Source organism: Hetaerina americana, unplaced genomic scaffold (genome assembly GCF_022747635.1).
Source record: "Hetaerina americana unplaced genomic scaffold, ioHetAmer1.1.p SCAF_6, whole genome shotgun sequence".
In the NCBI taxonomy this organism is placed as follows: domain Eukaryota; kingdom Metazoa; phylum Arthropoda; class Insecta; order Odonata; family Calopterygidae; genus Hetaerina; species Hetaerina americana.
This window is the reverse complement of record NW_027287205.1, coordinates 32,000,281-32,023,101: the sequence shown is the minus strand read 5'-3', so window position 1 is coordinate 32,023,101 and position 22,821 is coordinate 32,000,281. Positions and strand designations below refer to the sequence as shown.

Genomic DNA, 22,821 nt, shown 5'->3' with positions numbered 1-22,821 from the left:
AAGCACAATGTGGTAATGCTGCCCCAGGCACCCTACAGCCACAATTTGGCACTTCCGGACTTCTTTTTGCTCCCAAGAGTAAAAAGCAACCATTTTGGAACCATGGATAACCTTTAAGAGGCCATGACAAACGGGTTGCCGGGACAAGGTTCCCATCGATGCCTTCCAGGAAGCACACTGCAACTGGCAGAGGTGCTGTCATCTGTGTATCAATGCACTAGGGTACTATTTTGAAGAACTTCAGCAATTTGTACTTTCTTCTTCTGAAAATTTTTTTCCCAGAATTATTCTACTTATTTTATGGGCAGACCATAAATGTACTGTGGGAGAATTTTGAGAGACATGATAACAATTATTGATATCAAGTTCACTAGAATCACCCAAACACATACCTGCACAATCTGAGATAATTTGCCTAATCTATGTTGGAATGGTAAGTATCAAAATTGTTTCACATACTTGTTGCCAACTCCCAAGGGGAATTCTTGATCTTGTCTTTACCAACTGTGGTCATGTAGTTAAACAAGATGACGCAATAATTTACTGGTAAAAAATTAAATGTTCGCTCCTCCCTTTCAAAGATAAAATGTGTGTTAATGTTATGGCGAAACAGCACTATTATTATAATTATTATTTAAAGATATAAGAACCTAGTTTAATGAAACAACTATTGCTTATTATTAGTTGGGCTGGGATATTATGTGCTGCATTTCAGACAAATGAAGTCTTTGATACTTTTTATTTTACCGAACAGGAAATTATGAAGGATTGTATGCCACTTACCATTATTCATATTTTTAATTCTACCAATGATTTCTGGGTGTTCATGAGTTCCTCATAAAAAAACAGTATGTCTCTTCCTCAATATGAGAATTATCAAGGATTGATTGTGATGCACATTTTTATAGTCTGACATATAAAATATGTCTCACAATGTAAAGTATTTTCAGTCATATGGAATTAGTTATTAGAGGATATGGCTGCCTAATACCTTGCATTTTAAGGGACTCATTTGTGACTTATCTACAGGCACCTTACTAATATAATTAAGGATGATTGTGGGGCATCAGTCTTTAAAGTAAATTCCAAAAGCAACGTTGAGAACTTCTTCATGATTATAGTCAAAATCCTGCATTGCTTTGTTGGAAATAATTTCCTTTATGAAATCACTTAATTGTCCCTGAAGAATAGAGATTTAAGAGTAGTAAGTCAACTAGTACCAATGTGCATTATTCAACCAGTTTGTCAAAGAAAAGTGAATGAAGACTCTCAGGTTTTTGCTCTGTTCATAGATTTTTCTAAAACATTTGACAGAGTCCACTAAGTGGTTTTCTAAAAAAAACCATGGCAATGCAGTCCCTAATATGGTCCCTGGCAGGATTATTTCCTTGTAAACCTATTTGGGAAACACCTCTCCCCTGTGTAAATGTGAACATCTTAGTATTTTGAATGTGTCTGATCACTGGCAAGGAATTTACTTTCCCTGTAAATCACCACACCTATCTCAGTATTCCCCCTTTTTTCTTTGAACAGTGGTGTAAAAAACCCTTTATGGCAAAAGGGAATTTTATTTAATTTAGTCAGTCTTAGAAAAGGCCGTATGAAGTTCAATTTATCCTTTTTATTCATTAAATTGAGCAGCTAAAAGTCTCACCTAAAGCTTGAACTATTTTCTATATGCTGGTGATTAAAAATTATATACTATGATTTGATGTGACTGTATTGCATCAAATGCAAGTTTGAATAGGATAAATGATGCAGTATAGCTTGAAATATAGGTGTGATACATAAGTTGTGAAACTTAAGAAAGAATATTAATTCTACATGAAGATTTTTATCTCTAATGAGCTTATTTCTCAATAAAATCTTGCCAAGGATATTAAGAATGTATCTAGACCCTTCTTTAAATTTTGATTACCATATTTAAACATGAAATAGGCAGAAGCATTAAAATTCTTGCCTTTGGCTAATGCCCTAGGGGTGTTAAAATTGTTATTTTGAAATCCTCAAACTGTGCCCTAATTAGGGAAATACTCGAGTTGTACTCATATTTGTGGATTCATTATCTCAAAAAATTTATTAACAAGTGATAGAGAGCAAAGGAAGTATTTTTGTTGAAAATATGGATTTTAATAATAATTTTATTTGAATATATAATAACATATACATGGGTCATATTTGCATTGGCTCTACTTTGCTTATACTCATCATATTTTATAATTGATTAATTCAGACAAGCTGTAATAATGTTTTCTTTTAAACCAAGTTATGTCTTTGTATTATGTGGTAATTTATTATATGGGCCCAGTGTCATTGTCCTTGGCCCTAGTCTTGCAACTTTGGTTTGATCATATGATATGGCGGTTTAACTGGGTTCTGGTATAGTGCCTGTGGTTATGAGAACTTTTGTGCAAGTCTGACAAATGCTGTTTCATATATGTTACTAGGAAGATAATGCATATTGATGGAAGTATTAGGAACTAATGCTCTTGAAAGTTTGGATGGGTTGATAAAATTGGAGGTTTGTAATCAACTATGAGAATAGCCTTCTTATTAAAACCTAATTTGCCCTAGTATAAAAATGTATACGCATATAATGCTCAAACAACTCATGCTAAAACCATGAGCTTGTTTCATTTAAAAATTTTTAAAGGTGAGTGAATGTTTTACTGAGAAATTTGACATTAATACTCCCAAAGCAGATATATTTCGTTCATATTTAACTAAATTTAAAAGAACTGAACCATTACATGTGAGCAATATTGTCTTCAACTAACACATGATTTTGATCAATATATGGTATTTCGTGTAATTCCTCATTATTATATATTTTATAACATTTTTTACTATATTTGTCTTGATGACATTTTCTTCTTTTTCCGTAATTCAATCATATTGTAAACGGTAATTCCCATTAATAGCCAATTAATTCAATTTTATCTTAATTTTAAATACTTACTATAATTATTTTAAATTATTACTATTCATACAGTTCATGGTAACTTACATTTTTAACATGGTTATTCGGAAATTCGAAACGAAGTTTAAGGTAATTTTTAACAAATTAAAAGGGAAACGGCGACTTTTATCCAAAACTGCTGAAAAGTGGGTAGCTTCGTGGATGAATAGGGACATAATTTTGAGACAATATAATAAAATGATCATGCCCGGAATCCGTACGTAGATGAGTTAATCTTGAAGTGAAGATTTGCGCATGGTATGTCTACGAAATGGAGCTATTGAAATTTGGCGCCTTTGTTAACTCGATCTTTGCGAGACAATCTGAGTGTACCGTGATTTCATGACAGTTGAAGTGGCAACATTTGAGTGGTTAAGTTGCTAGAGTTATTTACTTATCAGCAGCAACTTTACAGATTCTGTACCAGCGATTAAGTTAAATGAGCGCGTGGGGGTGGATTTGTAATCGACTTTTGGTTTGCTCTCGATTCATAGTTCTTCGCTATCCACAGGGTTATTAAGGTTAATACTAAAGTGAATATGGCACATAAGTACTTCGATACTGTGAGCCATGCTGCCATATACAGCAAATTTCGACCAAAAACACCAGATGCCTTGGTCCAGCGGATAGTAGCTTACGTTAGTGAAAAGGTAACGCATACATTTATGCCTTATGCTTTTTCCCAACGTTAAAAACGTGATTGTAAGTTTTAAATGCAAATTGTTTAGATCCCGGGGCCTCTTGAAGTGGCTGTGGATGTTGGGTGCGGTTCAGGCCAAAGCACTGAGGCTTTAGCTCCTTACTTCTCGAAAGTTCTTGGAGTTGATGCCAGCGAAACTGCGATAAACGAAGCAAATAAAAAAGTTAAAATTTCAAATGTAACCTACGGGTGAGTGTGGATGTTTAATCAGGAAACGTCATTTTCACTCTCGTTCATGCTGATTAAATTAACGTCTTTTCTCTGACAGTACAAGTGCGGCAGAGAAACTGAATTTCCAAGATAATTCAGTTACGCTAGTGACAGCCGGACAAGCATGTCACTGGTTTAATCTACCTGCGTTTTACGAAGAAGTAAAAAGAATATTAATACCAGGGGGAACGTTGGCCCTGTATGGCTATCAACTACCAAGACCGATGTACCGTGGCCCGACAGCCAAAGATCTCTCCCCTATAATTGATAAGGTTTGTTTTAGAGTCGCACAAGAGGTATATTGAATAAACTATAAATGAAGCCAATGTACTTCATGTTCCAATACCTTCCCATTCTTGTAACCCTTATTTTTTGTACCATTTTTTTGAAATTCTTATCAACTGGTTTTCATAATTTTTAAAAAGCCGTTTGTAAAAGTAAGCGTTTGAATTCCCATAATTCCTTCAGAATTTGCCCGAGTTTGGCAAAACTTGGATATTTTTTTCAGTAAACATGAACATATCAGTGTGAATGGATGAAAAGGTCAGGTGTATATGATTTTATACTTGCGAGCTATTCTGCATTTTATAGTTGTTGAACTTCATCCATAGGGTGTTAACTTCAGAGATCGATGAGATAATATAACCCCGTTAGTAATGTATATTATGTATGATTTGAATATCATTGGCCTAGATCCAACTTAATGCTGTATCACTAAGCCTGTGTTAAAATATTTGTAGCTATCTACATTTTAATACCAAGACCCAGTTTTTATTTAATATTCCTGTTAATAGGTAGATTCCTCTTTTGTAAGTAACTTTTAGAGATTGTGCTGACAATTATGACAGTTAGAGAGAATGAAGTGGGTTCATAAGAAGCCTTGAACTTCATTCATCTTTTATGGATGCTCAAAGGACAGCAACCCCACCCGTGCTATCTGACAATCCTATCCAAACCCCCTCCACCCAATAGTAGACTTCATTTAGAAATTCTTCTGCCAAATCATTTTGGCAGAATGTGTGGGAAACATTACTGATTTACAAAGTGGGAATTTTGTTAGATATTGAGGGATTGTTACAATAACTCTATCACCATTTGCCTGATATACACATTTTAATGAAGACTTGGTAAAAAAACAAGTGTAAAATTTAGGTTTTAAGTGAAGGATCAAGTTTATATGCTATTTGTCTGTAACTACAAACATGTCATGTTATCTGACAAAAATTCATTTTGAGAGCTGAGGAAGATCTCACCTGGTATTAATCTCTTATCTATGAAAAAATCGCATGGCAAGCTTTTGGGGCCCGTCTTCCAGTCATCCCTGTTTATTTTTATTACCTTGAGCTTCTATTAAAATTTCTGATACTCTTTAATGTTACACTGCTGGATTTGGTTGTGTGGATTTTGATAGTGGCAATGTAGATTTGAGATTGGGACTATCCAATTGGTAGCACAAAAACTATTCATTCCTCTTTCAGAATAATCACAATAATTTCTTCTTTGAAAGGTTTACTTATCATCAATGGTTATCAATCCTAAGATTGGTTTTATGCTGCTGTCCACCCAGTTAATTGGCGCAGGTTCAATACCACACATCTAAGTCCCGCATGGCACTATAAAATACCACAACATCATAAATTGCTGTAAATCACTTTTTAACTGAACATACTTTTTCTCCCCCATTATTTGATCTAACATGCCGAATGTCTTTCTCCTCCCTCACCCGCATTAACCCCTCTATCACTGCCCTCAAAGTTTCACTGCCTCAGTGTTTCTCTTGCTAAAACTTTTCCTACCTTAGCTCCTCTCGTTCTTTGAATTCCAACCAATCTTATAATTTTGTCTATCATGTCTAGCACTTTTTCATGCGTTTTCCTTTCATTCCATTTTTCTATTTTTCTGTAGTTGAAGTAACTTGTTTGTCACCATAGGCAAATATTTTGTAATATTCCTGTAAGAATACAGAAATTTCAAAGCAGTTTCCTTAGCATGTAGATAATTAATTGATGATCATCATGCATTAATGTGTGAGCATGAGGATGAATATAAATATTTTTATCCAATTAATTGGAGGAATTAAGGGTAAATTGGAATGGGTTACAATGGTTTATTGTGAAAGTAATTTATCATTGAAAGAAAGATTCATCAATAATTACTGATATCAATGAAGACTTAAACATGAATTTATCAGGCTCTCTGAAATACAATCACAGGAGGAAAAAACTTGTCATATTTTATTCTGTTTATTATCATTCATTTCAAAATTAAGTATGATAACTTGAGTAGCGTGAATGAAAAACCCTTGTAATTCTACAAATATATATGAACTGCATGAAATTTAGTACAAATTGAAAGAGGAATCGCAGGACTGGTAGGTTTCTTAGTTTCCTGTATTGTATAGCATTAGGGCAAATAACCGTTGAAAAAAATTGCAATTGTTGGCCTGCTATATAGATAACTTGTACTTGTTTTTCACCCTGGCAGTCAGTTTGTCTCATGCCGGCCCAAGAAGCTACAAATGAAAGTGGCCAAAAGGAGCATTTTTATTATTTGTAGTCAATGAAAAACTGCCAAGTTTTTCTTGATTATATGTACAAATCAACTCCATCTGAATAATGAATTCTATTAGAAGTTCCCTCTTGGAACTGTCAATCTGTTTTCTTACTTGATGGGTATAGTAAATGGTTACAACTGCTATATTGCCATTTACATTTATAGAACTGGTTACTTTGGTCTTAGCTAGGCTGCTGCTGAGACAAGGCCCAAGAAGGAAAGTAAAAGCATGTGTGTGCGCCAGTTTTTTTAAATCTATAATTTTTTTATATTATTCTTTTGTCATGCAGCATGTTGGCGATTTATTTTTTCCTTTTTTATTCTGGTCCTTTGTTATTTACTCTTAAAATGTCCAGATGCCTCGGTATTGGTCCAAATTTAGTATCCCATTATGGTGGAATTGCTAATTGACAGGCAAGGCAAGGAAACTTTTGGTTGAAAGAAATTAGCATTTTCAGCAATTGGCTGGGTAAAATTCAGACCAATAGTGTATGTACAGCTGTTTCCAATTCATATTAAGTATTTTGATCTGAAGTTTCCACATTTAAAAAGTCTCTTTTATGCTGATTTTCAACCAACATTTTATCTACTTTTACTCTTGGGAAGGTAGGGGACAGAGGTCATTGCTCTTAGCTGTTGAATTCAGGAGCAGCTTGAGCATTGAAATAATGCATGTATCATCTTGCTTCTTACCTCATTAGTTAGATATATCATATGAACTCATACCATAAAGCTATTTTAGTACAAGCATTTGTCTAGTGCAAACCTGTGAAATTTTATTGCATAACTTATTTCTCTTAAATGAATAGGAAGAAATTATTTGGTTGAAAGAAATAACATTGAGTTAATCTAGTGTGATTTGTTGTGTATGCATGAATTTAACATACAAATAAATTTTGAGCCATTGAATTTGGACCAGGAAGTTGCATTTGCTCATTGCAGGCGTTCTTATAGTTTTGGCATAAGAGTTGTTCCAAAAAAAGGACTCTACCTAATTCAATGGGTAGTATTGTGTCTCAGTGGGTAGAGATATTATCATAGTTATTTGTACTTAATTATTATATCACAGAGGCTGAAACTTATTTTCTATCAATATTGATCCCTCAACATATACTGTTGAATGAGAATAATTGTATAAGAGTATAGAGACACTTAAAAGGTAAAGCAAAAAAGGTGTGGTGAAATGAATTCTGGCTTACAAAACAGTCGAATTCTTGGACTGAATCCTGGAATAGTTATTCCATATTATAATAATTAAATCATATTTATATTAATTATAATGAAAAGCATGAAATGGATGCTCTCAGGTTGTATCTCTATTCCCAGTTTTATGGTGACACACTTGGGAGTTATGTTCAACAGGGGAGCAGAGAATGTTATATTGGAATGTATAGCAATGAGAAATACCAGATTCCTTTAGCCACTCGACCACTACAAAGGTACAAAGACAAATTTCAATCAAGGTATAAAAGGTTCATATATTACTGATTGTTGGATTTGTTAACTCTTTAATTAAATTAAAAATAATACAATGGCATGAAATTTTGCCAAAACATATAAATATTGCTTAAATATTTTTCAATTAAATCTAATGAATTTCTGTAGTATCTAAGAAAATACTATAGGCTTATGGAATATGGTGTAGATATTTCACTTCAATGGATTACATGGATTGAAGTTATGGAAATATCTGTTTGAATCCAATAAATTGTAACATAGCAATGGGTGGTATGTAATGCATTCACTTAATGTTACAAGCGTAACAACATACATAAAGTTTTAATTTGTATACTGTGATACCTTAGCATGTGTCGAAATCAAATGCTCTTGCGAATGAATTTCATATATAAATTCACTTTTGCTGCTGAAGTCATTGTGCTGAAATGATATTTTCCCCTTAATAGGATGGCTAATATTTCTCTGGAATTCTGGGAAAAAGTAATTTTTCGTTGGCTGCTTGACTTTGATTTGCCAAAATTTTGTGTATAGAATACTTTTTTGGAATAATCCCAATAGTTAGCAGTTATTTTCGAATGGTATTATTTGCTCTATATGACAAATAGATCCTTTCTAAATGAAACACTTGGATGGCTTTTGATTGAACCTGTAATGTTGGGTGAGTCAGTGAAGTGAGATAATCAGTTACCAGCCCTAAAACTTTAAAGATTAGTTCAGAACATTAAGTATGAATCAAAGGGATATCACATTATGCATTGTGTGATTAATGACTGAACAAACTTCAAAAACCTACCAGTCATCACTAAAACCAACATGTACATCTCTTCAATGCATTGCAGGAATCAGAATGATTCACATAGCCAGGGACCTAGGTACAGTTTAAGTGGTGAGGATGACATAAAGTGGAACTCCTGGTCAGCAGGGTGATGGTTGCATAACCTTTTAATTGGCAGGCTGGGATTGGAGCACTATTTTAAGTTGTGTGTGGCACGGATCAAAATCTCACCTTTTTGCTTAAAGCTTCACCATTCTCCTCCATGTCCACATGTTAAAGGCCTCCAATCTACTTCTACCTCCTTTTGCCTCAACAGCTAAGTTTCCAATTCATGCAGAACACCACTCCATAAACAAGTTTCTACTTCTGTTTTTTTTACATCTATTCTTAAGGTTCCGGTAATAATCTCCTGCCTCTTCATGGAAGCTTCTTGATTATGCAATCGTTCTTTTAATGGGACATGATAACTGGTAATTTTCTTTAGGCCCAAGGGGATCCCTCCCTTTTACATCTTCCCCATTTTTCTCAATCTAGCCAACTTGAAAATCTATGAGCTGTTGCCTTTCACCCCAAACCTGCATACCTCAGTAAAAGCCTTTGTCATTGGAAAAGGAACAATTGGTTTCTAAAACAAGGATTTGGGAAAATTCCAATACAAGTACAGACATTTTGCTCATTTGTGAGTATTAACTGTGTCATCTGGCAGTTTTAATGTACTTCTTTTGTATGTGATGTTGATTGTATATTTTTTTAAGTTGAGGGTATTTCCATCTTCTTGGCTGTCAGTTTGGTTTTGCAAGAATGTCTGAGATGAAAAGTGCAGAGATCTTACCCTCTGCTGGTCAAAATGCCCACATGATGGTATGAGTCCACAGTTGAACTCATCAACTTTTACCACTCGTATAAATGTGCTATTTAGTGCGAGAATTCAAAGTTTAATGCTATATTATTTTCAAGTTTGGCTATCCAATGCATTAACAGTAGTTTTGAAATGGGTGAAGTATCAATTAAAAAATACATCTATGTTCATAGTTAATGTATGAAAAACGGATGCTAAATAATAAGATCCATTGATCTATTTTAAATTAATTTAAATTTTTATGTTTTAACCATTTGTGGATGACCTGTGATAAAATTATGCTTCCCCTTGAGCCTATCTGCTTGGATATTTTATGCTATAACGTGTAGTGCTAAAAAATTATTCTTTTCTGCATTCATGTCATCAATTTTTTGGCGTAAATGGAATGAATAATTACAGGAGAGGTTATTAATGTTCTTTTAGTATTTTTTTCCCCCTTAATTTTTATGAACCTAAACCTCAAGTTACCAATCATAATCTTGTGACACCTTTGGGCTTTACATTGTGAAAGATGTTCAGTAATAATTGAGCAATGCAAACTTTATACTTTCTCATGTATATTTCATATTTCCCAACAGTAGTCTCAATGTTATAATGCCATTTTAATTATATACACAGTCCATGTGAGTAAAGTTACACAATTAACCTGCAGATAGCTGTTTTTCCTGTTGCCGTTTTGTAACCAAATTTTTTTGTGTAAACTCATCTGCATTATGAGCATTGCATAATGTAGATAAAAAAAAATTGCTTAAAGAAATAATTTTGAACCTCTGCAGTAGTTTGCTTGCTGTAAAGCTTTGATCCTCTACAGTATGTGATTTCCATTGCTATCCGTAATGATTGGTTCAGCATGATGAAGATTACATGGTCTGGTATAATGGAGTCATTTGAGTGGGACCTGTTCCACCCCTTGCTTTACAAAATTTTTTAAAACTTTTTTGGAGATCCATCTATATAGTTGCATTTGTACCATAGTATTTTCCAATCTTGATGAAGTCATAGGTTGGGTATCACACAAAAGAACTGTGCAATTTCTAGAACATTACATGCATGCTATTGAAGAATGGTGAGCTTTTTGGACAAAGGATGTCTCTCGTCATCATTTCATCCTGGAAATTTTTTTCTCAGCTATCAAGCAGTTGTAGTGATGAGATGAATGAGTGCTGGAGACATAAGGGCAGTGCTTCAGATAAATGAAGCATTTTATTTTTCATGAGAAAGTTCCAGGAACTAGAGGAAGGCGTAGACTGTCTATGCTCTAAGAGATAGCATTTAAAATAGGTTTTAATTTACATGGCACCTTATAGCTTTTACTATGAGAAGAGGGTAAGTGTGCGTTTGTTCATAAAGGAAAACCATTCAGCTGGTAAGACTTCAAAATTCCTGCTGATCACCTCCCATCTCAAAGCCATCTCTATGTGTAATGAAGTTAATAAAATCTATAGATTTTTGTCTTTTGAAAATCTTGACATATTCTTACTCCTTACTTAAGTTGTTAATGGTCAGCTGGTGCCATTCTGGTATTATTAACAGAATTTTAAATATCTTGAAACAATATTAGAAAATGTATAATTGCTTCTTTTTTTACAATTTTACCTGGGTATTTGCTTGAAATATTCTCAGTACATTGATTGAAAGGAAGACATAAAAGCATTAATTTATGTTAAAGCAATGTTTTGGTAACAACAAAATATATAATAAAGAACATCTCTAAAAGTTACTTCTTCTTCTACCAGATGCAAAAATATAACTATAGGTGATCAACTACTTCTAACTTGACCAACTCAACCTACTGTGGAATTCCTAAAATCAGGAACTTTTTAATGTGGTATTCCCTGCAAACTGGTACACTAAATCTGCATTTTCCTTAGGTACCATTCCATAGTCTGGGATTTCTTCTCAAAACCTGAAAAAATAGATTAATTTTATAACTTGATGAGGTTCTGTAAATATTGAGGTTATAAGTTAGCGCAGTGACTTGACTAACAGCACTAAGTAAATATATATATTTATATTTATTCGTCCACATGAAAGTAGCTTAAGGAAAAGAAATAGGAACATGTATGAAAGACGAACCCAGGAGAAGTGGGGAAGGGGGAATCGAAGAGATCACAATTGTAAAAATATTTCCTCTGCTAGGACTTGAACCATGGATATTTCGACTCTCCGGGCTGATGCTATAACCACTGGAGCTACCGAGGAAACAATTTACATTGAATTCTGCTGGGGGTTTATGCGACTAAGTGCCCTGATTCTTTGGGCAGGAGATGGCATCTGGGAGCTGTTTCACCCACCAAAGGAGAAATAGACAACACAAGAGTAAAGCAATCATGCAACGTACTAAAGGATAGGAACAGTGTGTTTTGTGGCACACACCCAGAAAGAGGAGACAAGCTACACTGGCCAAATACATCAGAGCATCGGCCTGGTAAGTTGAAAGTTACAGTGTTCAGGTCCCGGTTAAGGAAGTTGTTTTGCACTTGTGATCTGCTCGATTCAGCCTTCCCCACCTCTCCTGTGTTCGTCTTTTAAATGTGTTCCTCTACCTTTTCTTTATATCTATTTCCATGTGAATGAATATTTGTATGCCTAATGGTGGGCAATCATGTTTAAATGTATACATATACACACATACATATATATATATATGTACAGGGTAGGTGGGTAGTGGTAGTCCAGGGGGTAGAGCGTTGGACTACTGACCGGACTACTGTCCCAGGTTCGATTCCCAGGCAAGTCTCTGGGCACCTGCAGCTCCACTCAAGCTATGTGATTTTTTGGGTACCAGATCTTCCTGGGAAACCATAACCAGCACAGGGAAAGGAACTGGCCCCCCCTACCCTGATGTGGAATTTCACACGCCGTATATGCTTATGTCCATTGGGGCAAAGAAATGCTCAAATCAATACAATCGCAGTGCTTCAAAGTGCTATGACATCTGCACAGGTGACACATCTTGGATCTATGCGTATGAGCCCGAAAAAAACAGTAATCCACTGTATGGGTCTTCCAAGACGAGCCAAATCCAACAAAAGTGATTTGTGCATGAAGCAAATGATTGCCTTCTATCTATCATCCTTTAACCGTTAAGGACAACACAGCCCTCTCCTTTCCAGCACCTTTACTGTTTACTTAGTAGCATTGAATTGATGATTACAGTACAGGAATATATTTGATGTCTAATCTCTCTGACATTCATTAGACTACTCTTCATGATATGCTTGGACATAAAGTGTCAGCAAAAAGTTTTAGGTTAAGACTATTACTATTAATAGGATAAATAAGACCGAACTCACTTGGTTTTCCACAGTAATTTAAATTTTGGGTGATAAGGTTGTTGTCACAATTCAACATCATCAAATAGATAGAAATGCTTAGTACCAGGTTTATACAGTTTCAAAGAAAGGGGTGGGCTGTGAGTTGTGGGGGGGGGGGGGGTGACATTGTTCACCACTTTGATTAGTCTGATCTTTGTGCCAGAAAATTTGACTTCCAGCTGATGTGTTAAGTTTTCTCTTGTACCGTACATAAATTAAATAAATTTAAAGATGAGATTAGGTATTTCTGGGAAGGATAAGCCCACTTATCCTTTTTATATGGTATAATGCAGGAATAATGATGAGATAAATGTGTACTTTCTTCTTTATGTCTTCCCTTTCCTCCTCATTTTTTTCTTTTCCTTCACTTCGACCTCCCATGGAACAGTATGTAACATCACCGCTATCATGATGGTATGAACCTTCAGTCCTTTAATTAAGCCTTAAAATCAAAATTTGCGTGATTTGGTCAATGTGAGAACTAATAAATCCTGACCATATTCCACAAATATTGATTTGCATGATGCATATGTAATATTTGTGATGGTCCCCTGGAATTTCTACAGTTTACGTGATATGAACTGGAAATAAGCAAAAATTGGTAATTTTGGCAACATTTTCAAAATGTCCTATTTTGCCTGCAAACTTGATAATGCTGTCACCTATTTTGAATGTTTTTATTTTTGTCAGATGACCATGTTTTTATGATTCTGCAATTAGAAAAATTTCGTTGTTTTCTTGTTGCAAAATACTCAAGATATCCCATTGAAGGTACCAGGCATTATGTCCATTTCTTAAAATGAAGTATTTAACCCATAATGTGCAGTAAAAATGTAACTTCAATGTATTTCATCTTGCTGAATGTTATTATTTTCTATATGAGCTATCAGGACATCACTTAGTTCCATGCATTTATAGGTTTCTTCAAAATTGAAAATTTCCTCTCTATCTAGACTCATAGTGCAAAATTAAAGGGTTACAACTAATGGGAAGGCAGGTTTTTTCCCATAGATATAAACGGATGTAGATTATATGGAAGTTCAATCTTTCTATCTTCAACAGTGTTAAGCATTAGGAGTAATGGGAAATAAAAATTCACATGATGTATCAGTAAATATTACATTATTTTTTTCATATAATTGCAAATATTTTGAAAAGATCAGTATTGTTAATCACCCCTGGCTATTTTTTATTACTTTATATTTTGATGGTTTTTATTCCTTTATGTAATTTCAGCTAGTGTGAGCAGTGGTCATTTTATTGCAAATTAAACTGTTTACGGTGAATAAATATTCCTTGTTAGGTCTAGGTTTAAGTAATCGAAGAGTTTTCTTTGTTCCGTCTTGGTTCCTCTGATTTGATGAAGGAAAGATAACAAAAAACGATTTGGAGAATAAAATTACTGCTACTGTTGTTGTATAAGGAAGTCCAGGGATATACAACAAGATATTTGTGAAAGGGGAAAAGTTATGACAAAATTCTGTAATCACTTATTCATGCCACTCTGGAAAAATTATATTTCTTCTGCAAATGTTGAAACTTGATGTTTAGGAAATCATTTCCTTGACCATCCAGTATATGTGCTTAAATGTATTCAAATAAGGCTGGAAAAGTGGGTCAAGAGATACTGAACAGGATTTCAAAGCTGGTTATAGCACAGGGATTGTTGAACCATTGAGATAGGGGAAGGGAAAAGTAACAGACAGCATTTTCGACCAATTGGAGGTTTACAGTATGTATGAATGATCTAGTGTAATGCAAATTATTTTAAGCAGTGCTTAGAATTCATAAGTTCCTTAGAAGACCATGGCATTTTGCTGGAGTTTTTAAGACCTCTAAGTCTTGTTGAGTAGGAGTGGTAATAAAAACGTCATGCAAATATTTGTACGAGGGTCATCCGGAAAGTAGTACCCGTTCGTGCCGCATGAAGTGCTGACGACGCGAGTAGCCGCTGGACGAGGTCAGATAGCTTCAGTGGCTTGTCTGCCTTCTCTGAGCCAAGTTGCGTGACGCTAGCATTGCCTGTGTTGTTTCTGTGATTGTTTACAATGTTTAAAAAAATTGAGAACGCCGCCAGTTGTGAAGTGAGGGCAGTGATTAAATTCCTCAATGCAAGAAACGTTCGCCCATGTGATACTCATCGCCAATTAAAGGAGGTGTATGGAGACAATGTAATGGACGAGTCGTCTGTTCGGCGGTGGTGTCGCAACTTCAACATGGGGAGGGGGAACACACACGACGATGAGCGTTCGGGGAGACCGTCTGTCATTACAGACCAACTGGTGAGCTCAGTTGACGAATTCGTGAGGAACGATCGGCGCGTCACAATTGATGACATCTGTGAGCATTTTCCCAATGTTTCTCGAACAATTGTTCATGAAATTGTTAAACACCATCTGCATTATGCAAAAATTTGTGCAAGATGGGTCCCTCGCGTATCTCAATGAGCTGGCGGCGAAGGACTATGCAGCAGGAATACAGAAACTTGTCACACGTTATGACAAATGCCTTAATTTGCTTGGAGATTATGTTGAGAAGTAGTTTAAAGTATCCTCTTTCAAATAAAATTTTTTATGTTTGTTAATATTTACTTTTGTGTCTTTAATTCACGAACGGGTACTACTTTCCGGATGACCCTCGTATGTATATAAAATATTGTTTTAGTGATAGGAACATAGAGCCTTGTGTATTCTAAAATTTATTTTAATTTCGCAGTTCTATGTTGGTGAATTTGTCGACTTTTGGCCTCCTGAAAGAAAATTCGTAGATGAGGAGTATAGTAGCATAAAAATCCCTCTTGAAGATACCAAAAGGTTAATTTAATTTTCTAATTATATCTGTTAATAGTGCTTGCGGTGAAGTGCACTGCTCTTATTTTACAATTTATTTATTTTGTTGCTTTTTTGTTGGATATTAATGCTAGTTATCTTGAAAGATATGCATGTTATCTTCTATTTGGTTTCACTTTCTTCTTACTTATCTAACAAGAGACTGCTTCTCTCTCCCAATATTTTCACTAACCATTATTTTCACATTATCGCTGGCATAATTTAGAATTAAACTTTGTCAGTTTTAGAGATTATATTTTCTTTAACTTGGACAGCAGTTGTATATTGTAATAGTAAAACCATTATTGTTTTATGTAATTTCAAGCTACGAGATATGTTCAAAATGAGCAGTCTTTTTCAGTGTATATGTGGTATTAAGTTTCTTTTATTTGGCTCTAGTATTGAATCAATGGCCCTTGATCTAAATTGAAATGATCTTCTCTCAATGGCAGTGGTGGTGTTCACTGCCACAAGAGGAGGGTCTTTAAGCTCCAGATACACCTTCCTTTGAATTTAATTGTTTCATCTCTCGAAACTTTCCAAACCATCTTATATCTATGCTACAAGGAAGAACAGATTCTCCCTAGGTAAAATCCCTCCTTGTAAAATTACATAAACCTTGTCTGATAATTTTTTCCTGGCAAAATCAAAATTTCAGTGCAGGGTTTGCTTATTTCATGTTACATTGCCGTGAGTGAATGAAGCATCTTCCAACTTTTTAACAGTAGCTTATCATGCCACGCAGTAGTTAAGAGGAGCCCCACCTATACCTCCATTGCACATTAAGCTAACAGCATGACTAAGTCAAATTTGTACAAATTATGCTAAAAATTCATGATCACTCTTTTTGAACTGCCCGTATTTCCCACAATCTTCATAATTGTGTCCAAATGTGTGCATAAAGGTGCATAATGGTATTCCAGTGGGTTGAGTGCTGGGCTACTGACTAGAGGGCTTGGGTTTGATTCCAAGTGATGCCCAAGGGTACCTGCTGTCTGTGGTTTTTCTGGCACCAGATCTTTCTGGGAAACCTTAGGCAGCACTGGGAAAGGAACCGGCCCTCCTGCCCTCATAATGTGTGATTTTCACTTGCCTTCTAAGTATTAAGTGAGATCTACCCTCGCCTATCAAACCAACCTTCAGGTTGATTCACTGGTTATCATGTATCTAACATTAATTACTTTCCATGAGTTATGCATAAAATGTTGAGAATGTCTGTTACAATGAAACATGGATTCTCTCTCTCCAGGTAGTGACAATACAACAGATATTTTTTTACTGATAATTATGACAAGAGTGTGGACTAGTAGGTTGAAGTTTTCTTATGTGAGACTGTTGACCAGGAATCAATGGGCTGATTAAGTTAGAAGAACATAATCCATTATGAAGTACATATTACACACCGAGCCAGTGATGCTAAATAATTTATTTGTTAACTACGTTTTCCATAGCTATCCTGTGTGGATATATTCCTTTTGGTGGTATGATAGAGCTAAAATTCTAATGGTGAAGGCTGATTCATGTGTAAAGATTCAGAACATAATTGAAATTCATCAAGAAGAGATGTGAAGACATTCCAGTCAGTTGCAACATGGATTGAACATTTACGTGAATTTGGAAAAAGTTTGGACTGTACTTTTCCATGGCTATGAGACATGGAAATACAATGATAAGAAAATGAAGGTGATGAGGTTCTCAAGAAATAAGAAGCTTAAGGTAAACATTATGGTTTAAAGGCATATATTAGTGCATAGAACACCTCACTTCTGGAAATATTTTCTTTGAAGGTGTACAGAGTAGTAAGGGTATGAAGGAAAAAATTGCATTAGGTAAATGAATGTTTTGAGTTAAGGCATAAACAAAAGGCCGATGCAAACTTTGATGTAAGGCAGTGCGCTGTAGGTCTACAAGTTGGCCTTCGAGAGAACAGCAATGAATGGAAAGTAAAACCAAAGAAAAAGCAGTTGGCATGGCAAAGGGAGGGAGAAGGTTGTTGGGAAGAAGAAATAGTGGGGTGATAAAGATGGTGAGCATGCAAGGTAGGGTAAAGTATTTGGACTGCATGAAGGGAAGAAAAGAGTATGGAACTGAAAAATTATAACGCAAGCAATTGAGCTTAGAATTGTAGCAATACACTGTCCCTTAGAGGGCAGGACCTCATTTAAATCTACCAGGGTCCATATAGTTGCCTCTGACCACTGGAATCCTGTACAAATGGTAACTCATTGACAAATATCTCAACTATATATCAACAAATATCTGTTTTTGATCTCGTTCATGGAAAAAATAAAAATATATTCCAGTCTTAAAAATTGTGGACAAATGGCGCCTGACTAAGTGCATTGTATAAGATAAAGGTGCAATCTGGGAAATATGATTGTCTACATTGCTTGCGTGTGTCAGAATGACCTTTTCGATTGATTAGGAAGAGCATTTGAATTAGAACATTCGCTAGAGCATTTGCTTACTGTTTTACGTTTTTTAAAGATTCCACTCATCACATTCTTGGTGATTGAAACATACCTCCTTGCTCTCTTTTTCTAGTATAAGAGTATCTGCCACAGTTGCAATTGCCTTATTAACAAGGCCATGAAAAATTTTAAGATATTCAGTTAAAGAGATGCATTCTAACCCATACAATGGATCATCAAACGTAACTTAAATTTACTATATCATTACTCATCCTCGAGGTTAGTTACTCCTCTAAGAGCTGAATGCAGCAATTGACTTTCAAGTAATTATGAAAATGCCTTTTTATTTCATTGAAATCAATTGCAATGTACTGTTAATGTGTGTTTTTTTTGGCAAGAGAGAAAATTATTTGCTCTTTGTGAACAAAATTTGTGTAATATTAGTTGAAACAGGTGTGCCCATGTGAGTTCATGCAAATTGCATCAATAAATTTGTGGAAGGGGACTTCAAGAAAAAGCAAATGTGACCATATTTGCTCAAGTGAAGTGGTTATAATTATTATTATTATAAGGTAATCTATTGGTTACGGTAGGTTTTTGAATTGACACAACTACCAAATAAATATTTTGTGGCTCCTAACAAAACAAAACACAATCCAGCAACCTAGTCTACATCAGATCCCTCTTCATCTCTGAGTAATTCCTTCCTCCCTTCATCCCATCCAACATCCCTATCCTGTTCTGCCCTTTCCTCGTTTGCCTAACATTCTCCCTTCTATTACAGTCTTCTATTACTGTCAATACCCCATTCATCCACTTTTCCTGCTTCCATAGGATTTCTCTCAACCAACCCCTCTCTTTGCCCACCATACCAAGTACTTCCTCATTTGTTTTCTTCTCTGTCCATTTCACCTTCTCCATTCTTCTCCACACCCACATTTCAAAAGCCTACAATCTACGTCTATCCTCCTGCGTCAATGACCACGTTTCCTCGCCATAGCTACGCTCCATATCAAAGTTGTGGTTATAATATATATGTGTATATATAAACAGGGTGCGGCCCTTAAATCCAGACAAGCACGCGTTTCCTCAAATGTTAGCGAAACCTTCCCCAGACTTCTTCGGAGCATTGTAATTAGCTACAATATCGTAAACAGTTGATCTGGGGCACCAGAAGAATCAAACCATTTTGAAATATAATGCCCAGCACAAACACTTTCGAAAATAGCAGTTCTTTGATTGTACTCCGCCCTTGTGGGTGATATCTCGGCCATTTTGAGGTTATGACTGTTAACTAGATGGCTATAGCTTTCAAGAGCGCCAATCGCGAGCGATACGATATGGCGGGAAATTCAAATTGAAATATGTCCGGATTTAGGCGCCGCACCCTGTGTATGTATGTGTGTGTAAATATATATATTTATTCATCCATGTAGTAATTTATTAAAATTATGTCAATATATAATTACATTATTATGTATAAATAAGATTTAGGGATTTATTTTGGAGTTGTTTTGATGGAGGGTGGGCGGTTTAACTCCTGCTAAATATAAAATAACTTAACCATCAGTTTTGTAATAATTAGAAATTTTATTGAATAACCTAAATGTATTTTATTGCACTTCCTACTATTAACAGAGATGATTCAGTGTACTTGGAACAAAAAGGAACACTTGCTGATTTGATTGGCTATGTTAGTAGCTGGTCAGCATTCCAATATTATTTGAGGGAGAATGGAGAAGAAAAGGCAGCCAGAATTTTGAAGGAATTTGAGAACGAGTGAGTTTCCTTTCAATTTTAGCATTTTGTTTTCAATGTCCACATGTATGCGTAGTTATCTGTGAGGAATTATCCAATTATCTGTAGTTCACCAAATATATGACTATCAATTGCATCAAATTATTGCTGAAAGAGTTTTATAACTTTTTATTTTATGTATCATTTATGGTTTATAATGTATCATCACTTCAATGAAAAATGATGAATTGAAGATTGAAACAATTAAAAAACACATGATTAATCCAGGTCAAAAGCTTGGCTGAAGCTATGGGGTTTGTGGTAGTGGGAGAATTCACCAAAATTTGTTCTAAACATAATGTCATTAAAAACATATGTCACCATACTACATATGTTCTTGTGGGCGTGGATTGGCATGATTGTAAAGTATCCAGGATATCTGTACCCTCAGTGTGGGCAGAGGGGTCCATATGAAAAGGTACATTCACACCATCCTACTGTGCTAACGTACGAGGTGCATTCCCAGCACTTTAAGAGTTAAAGCAATATGGTCCAGAACATTTGGTAATGTGTTCTTTAGCATGGCTGTTCACATTATTATTTTGCGAAATATTTAGGTTCTTGTTTACTTTGTATTAGCCCTAAACCTATAATGTTGTAATTTTTGACCTACATGAAAATTGATGCTTCTGGAAAATTGCTGAATGACATCCTAAAGGTGATTTTTGCATATCCTATATCATTTATTTTTAATCTTTCTATCCAGATGATGACACCCGTGGTTTCCTGGAATTACAGATGATAGTCTGATTTTTGTGGACTTAGATAAATGCAAATATTTATTTAATGTCACCCATGCTACTTTAATTCCTAGTAGAATCCATGTAAAAGCTCCAACTCTGATGATCAGTCAGTTATCATTCAGTGTGGAGGCAAGGTAAGGTTCATAGAGAGGATTACAGGCTGGCAGCCTTTCTACTAAGTACCATTACTATTTAATGTGGCATTGAAACTTTATAATAAATTCGCACTATCTTTGAAATCTTCGACAGCCGACATCTTGTGGACTGAGAGCCTTCCTCCTGGAAAAATATTTCTATAGCCTAAAAGACCATTTTGCCTGGCCAGAGCTCTGGTATATTTTCCTATTGTATTATGAACTTCGCTTATGTTTTTTATTAGGATTTATTTTTAATTTTTTGTATTGTATATTGTTTTAACTATGACCTCCTTTATGCCAAAGCTTTGATCTAAGAAGCAATTAAAGATCATTGCATGTATTATTATCATCAATTTAAGGTTCCTTGAATTTTTTACCATTGGAAATTCAGTGAGTTAGAATCTGTGAATCCAAATGCTCTCTAATGTTAAATAAGCAGTCTTGGTCAACATTACCCTGGAGTCAACAACATTCTAATCCATCCTAGTTGTAGTTATAGGCATTGCCATGGTCATTTTTGACTCCCTTTTATGAGATATATTGGATAATATTTTATTTTTATGAAATTCTTAATTACACTTAATTATATATGTGAAAGGTGGCATATTAGGCCGGTGGGTAGAGCATTTTGTGACTGACCATAGGAACCTGGGTTTAAATCTTGGTGATTCCTCAGGATATTCCCTGCCTAAAACTCAATATTTCTCCTTTGCTGGTGACCAGAACTTTCTGAAAAACTGCTGCTGGCACAAGGAAGTGAACTGGCTCCAGTAAAATAATTTTGGAGTGTCACCTGCCCTAGGGCTTTGTACCATTTGGAATCAACCCTCACTTATCAAAACAAGTAAAAAGTATTGGGTTAACCTAATAGTTTTGTTTTGCTTTGAGTGATCTTCATATTCCATTTGCAGGTTGTTGGCTACCACAGGAAGCAATAAGAAGCCTGAGGAGACTGATATTACAGTCAGATTTAAATATTTTTTGTTACTGGGAAGAAAAGCATTGTGAGAAAAAGTGTACTTTTCAGAAAATATATATATGAATGTACTACAACATATATATAAAAAAGTTAAATCAATATGTCTTGGAAATTACGTTGTTGCATATTTTTACTTGGTGATAGCTTAAATAAATGAGATTCACCAAATTACAACTGGTATTATTATTTTTTGATATTTTGATTTTTGTAAATATGGACATATGTACACAAATTAAAGGTTAGAAGTTGAAGAAGTGCCCTTGTTAATATCGTACATTTTTGAAGTGAGTGAAGAAATTTCTGCTGCTTTCCAAGCATATGGTATTGGTGAAATCTCCGATTTTCCACTTAGTTAGGTCCTCCTCCTCCGCCAATGTTTGATGAATGACTCAATCATCATCTTCAAGACAGTATTGCTTCAGCACACCTACTCCATCCCTCCTCTTATAGTGCATTTATTCAAATTGAGAGTAAGAAGAGCTGTTTCCATAGGAAACCCTTTGACTTCAGTTTTGTTGGTTGGTCACAGAAAAATTATTGCTCTGTACAGGGTTTCCCTCAAAATTAAGAATGATTTTTTTCTCACCAAGGTGGATGATTCGAGTGGGGTGTTTTTCCACGGGGAAGGTGGTGGGAGGTCTTGGGAAAGCAATGTGACCCAGATCTGTTGTCTTTCGACCATTATAGTGTGCAGTTTGCTGCTTGAATTAACCCCTGTTAGAGGGCCATATCATGAATTCATGATGCCACATTCTTTGGAGCAATGATATGCGATAAAATTTTGTGTTAAACCTGGAAAATTGGGTTCAGGATGAAATTATGTCTCAAGGTATAGTTTTTCACTGGTACAAGATACTGAGGGAGGGTAGAGAGGTGGTTGATGACAAGGAATACCTTGGATGTCCATCCCCATCACATTGTGACAAAAATGTCCAAAAAGTAAGAGATGCTCGATTCTGATCGATGCCCAGGTGTCAGACGCAAGCCGAAGAGTGCAATATTATGAAAATCACAGTGCATTGCAACAGAAGATTTAGCCATGAGAAAGGTATATGACAAGATGGTCGCCAAAGTACTGTCAGAAGATCAGTGGGT

At 35.3% G+C, this 22,821-nt stretch overlaps 1 protein-coding gene across 2 annotated transcripts; it reads left to right on the top strand.

Annotated features, from left to right (window-relative positions):
* Window positions 1-3,303: 3,303 nt before the first annotated feature.
* Window positions 3,304-21,875, top strand: LOC139695128 (putative methyltransferase DDB_G0268948). 2 transcript variants are annotated; one of them, XM_071593771.1, is made up of 6 exons: window positions 3,304-3,609; window positions 3,688-3,848; window positions 3,928-4,141; window positions 15,547-15,644; window positions 19,709-19,849; window positions 21,659-21,875. In XM_071593771.1, exons 1-6 carry the CDS (start codon window positions 3,499-3,501, stop codon window positions 21,753-21,755), a joined length of 822 nt encoding a protein of 273 aa, XP_071449872.1. In that variant the 5' UTR covers window positions 3,304-3,498; the 3' UTR covers window positions 21,756-21,875. The 2 variants fall into 2 exon arrangements, with proteins under 2 accessions (XP_071449872.1, XP_071449871.1); XM_071593770.1 differs by lacking the exon at window positions 15,547-15,644 and adding an exon at window positions 7,749-7,861.
* Window positions 21,876-22,821: the final 946 nt, after the last annotated feature.

Coding starts and splice junctions, on each gene's coding strand:
- LOC139695128 (XM_071593770.1), top strand. CDS start 3,499: ATGGCACATAAGTACTTCGATACTGTGAGCCATGCTGCCATATACAGC. Junction 4,142..7,748: donor TCTCCCCTATAATTGATAAG/GTTTGTTTTAGA, acceptor CTCTATTCCCAG/TTTTATGGTGACACACTTGG. Junction 7,862..19,708: donor GCCACTCGACCACTACAAAG/GTACAAAGACAA, acceptor TACTATTAACAG/AGATGATTCAGTGTACTTGG.